Genomic DNA, 6,000 nt, shown 5'->3' on the forward strand with positions numbered 1-6,000 from the left:
TCTATTCATTGGGGTGAAAAAGTTACAGAAAGGGAATGGATTAAGGTAATAAATTCTAATAATATTCATCTGGTCAACTTTGGTTTGAATAGAAAATAAACAAGATTAAAAATATGTCTCATAACCAAACTCTTGAACTTCTTCTGACCGAAGAAAACACTAAAGGAATTTTCTTCAACTAATTTTTCCCCAGAATTCATTCACCCTTCGTCCCCAGAATGTTTTACCTTTCGTTCCTGGAATTTACCTTAATGAGTTTCAGGAATCTCTTAACATTAATCGTTCCCGGAATTTATTACCTACGTCACCCAGATGACCGGTTAGGAAGAGGCTACCATCGGATTTCTTGTCGTCGGCAGCGTCTGTGGCCACGGAGGTGGGTTTGCGCACTGAGGTCTCTATGAACAGCGTTGAACCACCTGGAAAAGAAAGGAAACAAATTTTAAAATTAATTATAAATAAATCGTAAACCTCGCTAGATTTAAAAAAAAAAAAAAAAAAAAAAAAAAAAAGGGAGTTTTGTTTTTTTTGGGGGGTTTTTACATTAGACTCATGTGGTCTGTCCCTCATAAGATGGGCGATAAGAGACAATACTTCCCATTATGGTGATGGGTGAACACGAGAACACCAGAAAGTAACTTGTTGATTGTAATCGAAAAAAAGAGAATAAATTTTGTCGATGGTGGGGATCGAACTTGACTTTTTTTTTATTTTATTGTAATATAAGTTAGAAATGTAACAAATTACAAAGTCATACAAATGATAATGAGGGGGAAAAGAAAAAACAAACAATATTTATGTTCCCGGAATACCTTACCTTCAAGCATTCCCTGAATCTCTTACCTAAATTTGTTCCCGGAATTTACCTTGATTCGCACCCGGAATTTACCTTGATTCGTTCCCGGAATTTCTCCTCAATCGCGTCCTTATCGTCCTTCTCCAGTCCCAACTCCTTCTTGATCGCCTTCAGTTGCTCCTGCAGGATGTACTTGCGATGTTGTTGTTTGACCTTCTCTTCTACTTCCCGGCCGATTTTCTGCTGCAACTTGTTCAACTCCAGCTCTTTCTTGAGCAGACTGAGCGACAGCATGAGTCGCTTTGGAATCTGTGGAAAGAGTCAATGAGTGAGTGAGTTATGAAAACGAACTACTCTTTTCGGTGGACTAATAACTCAGGATTAAAACTCTTCAAAGCCAGCCTAGTTAGGCCAGTCACGCACTATCAGGTACACCTGATCTGGTCCGCCCGTCAGGTCTATGTACCTGATAGACCCTGATAGTGTGTGTTCTCATCAGGTCTACCTGATAGTGAGTGGCTGGCCTTAGCTTGGAGGGTAGCACACCGCTAAGTCGCGGTTTTGGGCTGACTTTTGGTTTTGGCAACAAAAAAATTACGAGCGGATGAGCTTCGCACTTAACCTTCGCTATTTCTTCAGCAAGGGAAAATTCAAGCTGATATCCTCCCTGTTTAAAGTCCCCCAATCAGACTATTTAAAATATTCTTCTTTTTTCTTCGCCTTTTCCCGTGTTTAGACAAGGTCGGTGTTTTTCGTCAGCCCTCAACCAGCCCTAGGGTGATCGCTTTTGAGCTGACATTTCATTTGGTTTTCGGTGGGGTACTATTTAAAACACTACTGATAATAAAAACCACTTACGTCCATTTCCTCTAGAATGGCCTGCTGTTCCGTGCCTTCAGCCCCGGTCAGTGCCGCCCCCAGGTCCGCCAAATATATCGGATTGTCCACCACTGGCGAGTTCTCCTGCTGAAGAAGAATCATCAGTTGCTCCTTATACAGGGGGTTCATACTGATAATGTCCCGCACTGTTTTGATCACCTCTTGCATCAGCGCCTGGGGGGAAAAGAAGATAGATAGAATATACCCTGTTTATACTGCAAGAATGAGACTGAAAAGTCCCTTTACTCCCGCAGTTTAAACAAGGCCTTATATATTTGGTACAGCTGCTCCTTATACAGGGGGTTCATACTGATGATGTCCCGCACTGTTTTGATCACCTCTTGCATCAGCGCCTGGGGGGAAAAGAAGATAGATAGAATATACCCTGTTTATACTGCAAGAATGAGACTGAAAAGTCCCTTTACTCCCGCAGTTTAAACAAGGCCTTATATATTTGGTACAGCTGCTCCTTATACAGGGGGTTCATACTGATGATGTCCCGCACTGTTTTGATCACCTCTTGCATCAGCGCCTGGGGGGAAAAGAAGATAGATAGAATATACCCTGTTTATACTGCAAGAATGAGACTGAAAAGTCCCTTTACTCCCGCAGTTTAAACAAGGCCTTATATATTTGGTACAGCTGCTCCTTATACAGGGGGTTCATACTGATGATGTCCCGCACTGTTTTGATCACCTCTTGCATCAGCGCCTGGGGGGAAAAGAAGATAGATAGAATATACCCTGTTTATACTGCAAGAATGAGACTGAAAAGTCCCTTTACTCCCGCAGTTTAAACAAGGCCTTATATATTTGGTACAGCTGCTCCTTATACAGGGGGTTCATACTGATGATGTCCCGCACTGTTTTGATCACCTCTTGCATCAGCGCCTGGGGGGAAAAGAAGATAGATAGAATATACCCTGTTTATACTGCAAGAATGAGACTGAAAAGTCCCTTTACTCCCGCAGTTTAAACAAGGCCTTATATATTTGGTACAGCTGCTCCTTATACAGGGGGTTCATACTGATGATGTCCCGCACTGTTTTGATCACCTCTTGCATCAGCGCCTGGGGGGAAAAGAAGATAGATAGAATATACCCTGTTTATACTGCAAGAATGAGACTGAAAAGTCCCTTTACTCCCGCAGTTTAAACAAGGCCTTATATATTTGGTACAGCTGCTCCTTATACAGGGGGTTCATACTGATGATGTCCCGCACTGTTTTGATCACCTCTTGCATCAGCGCCTGGGGGGAAAAGAAGATAGATAGAATATACCCTGTTTATACTGCAAGAATGAGACTGAAAAGTCCCTTTACTCCCGCAGTTTAAACAAGGCCTTATATATTTGGTACAGCTGCTCCTTATACAGGGGGTTCATACTGATGATGTCCCGCACTGTTTTGATCACCTCTTGCATCAGCGCCTGGGGGGAAAAGAAGATAGATAGAATATACCCTGTTTATACTGCAAGAATGAGACTGAAAAGTCCCTTTACTCCCGCAGTTTAAACAAGGCCTTATATATTTGGTACAGCTGCTCCTTATACAGGGGGTTCATACTGATGATGTCCCGCACTGTTTTGATCACCTCTTGCATCAGCGCCTGGGGGGAAAAGAAGATAGATAGAATATACCCTGTTTATACTGCAAGAATGAGACTGAAAAGTGTGGTTCGTACTCGGAATGACTGCCTTTCTCCAATTCTGTCCTCCTTATTTCTTCGATTTTGGGATGGTAAGACCTTAGCAGTTAGATACAGTCGTACAGTTCCCTCTGTCAAACCTTTCCTAAAATAATAATAATAAAAAGATTGGCTTAAAAGGCCAATGAAATGAAAGTAAAAAAATATATAAAATATTAAATATGTAAATACCTTTTGGTCCTTCATCTACATCTTCGTAAGGTGCTACGATTTTGATTCTCCTATGTGCTAGTAATACCAATCGCAATCGATCAGGAAGAGTAAGAACTTCACGAATATGGACAAATGATCCCACTGAGTATACTTCGGACAAATCTTTCACCAAGGACACTTTGTGATCACTGAAACCAAAGGATATTAGGATAGCATTTAGTTTAGTTGACATATTTATTTATTTAATATTACCTTATTTATACTTGCTGACATATTGCCTGACCATGTTCTCAGTTCCAAGTAGTTGACAGTTTTTTTTTTTTTATGATAAAAACTGCCTTATCAAAGAAAAACTGAGAAGAATCAAGGTCGGCCCTGCTTGAATAGGACTGAAAAGTCCCTTTAATCTAGCCATAGGCAGCTGCTGTAATTATGGTCTAATTCTCAAATTATATTAATATTGGGGACAACATTCCATACCATAGCTGGGATTGAACCCACACCCTCCTGTTTACCAGGCGAGTGTCTTGACCACTACATGATTGAGGCTTTCTTTTCTAAACACTTTCAAGTTTCAAGGTATTACCTATACAAAGAAAAAAAAAAAAAAAAAAAAAAAAACAAAAAGGCAGCTGCTATAATTATGGTCTAATTCTCAAATTATATTGGGGACATCATTCCATACCATAGCTGGGATTGAACCCACACCCTGCTGTTTACCAGGCGAGTGTCTTGACCACTACATGACTGAGGCTTTCTTTTCTCAACACTTTCAAGTTTCAAGGTATTACCTATACAAAGAAAAAAAAAAAAAAAAAAAAAAAAAAAAAAAAAAAAATTTTTTTGCTTTTGTCCTCCATTACACGTTCTTTTTTGTGTGCCCCCAGAGGGTCTCTCACGTACCCCTAATAGGGGTACGCGTATTCCCGGTTGAAAATCGCTGATGTAGATAAAAATATGAAGCATGCGCGAACTTCAAGGTATTGAAGCGTGTTGCTTCAAATGAAAGCAACACGCGACGTCTTAGTCTATAGGTAATTTTATTTATACAATATTTCAATCACATTATCTGCTTTTTAGCTAAATCCCCTTCAGGGGTGAGCTATTCATTTCTAACGAAAGTCACTACTTTGGGTCGGGGTTGTGTTTTTTGGGTCACTAGGAAGCTATTCGCTATGAAAACTCATTTTTTTCCCCAAGGAGCACAGTGCGCCTTCGGGAAATATTGTCTTATTGCTCCGTGTGCCAAGGAACTTACTATGAGGCTACGACACATATCCGGAGAACTTCGAACAAAATAATATCTGCAGTAGTTTTTAGTGGTATAAAAATAACGAAGCGAATACAACAGCCCGTCCACTATACCTTTTTTATTACTATCGTAGGTAATAATAAAGGAAGGACGGGCTAAAAATGAAAAACGATTTGATCGTAGGTACTTCTTTTTTTTCCAAATGCGAAAGATCGTTCAAAAAATTAAAACTGAACCAAGAAGCGTTATTTAAGAGTGAAAGAGTCTATAGGAAAGCTTTGTAGTCTTTGTACCCTATTGAAACGCTTTCATGTTTCGAAGAAAAAGTCAAATCCATCAAATGCGAAAGATCGTACAAAAAATTAAAACTGAACCAAGAAGCGTTATTTAAGAGTGTAGGAGTCTAACTTTAGAAAAGCTTTTGTACCCTATTGAAACGCTTTCATGTTTCGAAGAAAAGAGTCCGATCCCTCCGCAGCTGGGCAGAACAGCTTAGAGTTTCTTGTGCCAAAACAGGTAGCTGAACAAAATAAAACTGAACCAAGAGGCGTTATTTAAGAGTGTAGGAGTCTAACTTTAGAAAAGCTTTTGTACCCTATTGAAACGCTTTCATGTTTCGAAGAAAAGAGTCCGATCCCTCCGCAGCTGGGCAGAACAGCTTAGAGTTTCTTGTGCCAAAACAGGTAGCTGAACAAAATAAAACTGAACCAAGAGGCGTTATTTAAGAGTGTAGGAGTCTAACTTTAGAAAAGCTTTGTAGTCTTTGTACCCTATTGAAACGCTTTCATGTTTCGAAGAAAAAGTCAAATCCATCAAATGCGAAAGATCGTACAAAAAATTAAAACTGAACCAAGAAGCGTTATTTAAGAGTGTAGGAGTCTAACTTTAGAAAAGCTTTGTAGTCTTTGTACCCTATTGAAACGCTTTCATGTTTCGAAGAAAAGAGTCCGATCCCTCCGCAGCTGGGCAGAACAGCTTAGAGTTTCTTGTGCCAAAACAGGTAGCTGAACAAAATAAAACTGAACCAAGAGGCGTTATTTAAGAGTGTAGGAGTCTAACTTTAGAAAAGCTTTGTAGTCTTTGTACCCTATTGAAACGCTTTCATGTTTCGAAGAAAAAGTCAAATCCATCAAATGCGAAAGATCGTACAAAAAATTAAAACTGAACCAAGAAGCGTTATTTAAGAGTGTAGGAGTCTAACTTTAGAAAAGCTTT

At 39.8% G+C, this 6,000-nt stretch overlaps 1 protein-coding gene across 1 annotated transcript in view; it reads right to left on the bottom strand.

Annotated features, from left to right (window-relative positions):
* Positions 1-6,000, bottom strand: part of LOC103506165 (lon protease homolog, mitochondrial-like) — a 32,084-nt gene that overhangs the window by 23,171 nt on the left and 2,913 nt on the right. The window contains exons 4-14 of the mRNA XM_026821285.1: positions 3,571-3,721; positions 3,195-3,281; positions 3,016-3,102; positions 2,837-2,923; positions 2,658-2,744; positions 2,479-2,565; positions 2,300-2,386; positions 2,121-2,207; positions 1,942-2,028; positions 1,655-1,849; positions 890-1,105 (exon numbers count right to left, since the gene is read on the bottom strand). Of these exons, the coding sequence (XP_026677086.1) occupies positions 890-1,105; positions 1,655-1,849; positions 1,942-2,028; positions 2,121-2,207; positions 2,300-2,386; positions 2,479-2,565; positions 2,658-2,744; positions 2,837-2,923; positions 3,016-3,102; positions 3,195-3,281; positions 3,571-3,721 (1,258 nt within the window). The remainder of the gene's footprint in view (positions 1-889; positions 1,106-1,654; positions 1,850-1,941; positions 2,029-2,120; positions 2,208-2,299; positions 2,387-2,478; positions 2,566-2,657; positions 2,745-2,836; positions 2,924-3,015; positions 3,103-3,194; positions 3,282-3,570; positions 3,722-6,000) is intronic.

Source organism: Diaphorina citri, unplaced genomic scaffold, assembly GCF_000475195.1.
Source record: "Diaphorina citri unplaced genomic scaffold, Diaci psyllid genome assembly version 1.1 scaffold219, whole genome shotgun sequence".
NCBI lineage: Eukaryota > Metazoa > Arthropoda > Insecta > Hemiptera > Psyllidae > Diaphorina > Diaphorina citri.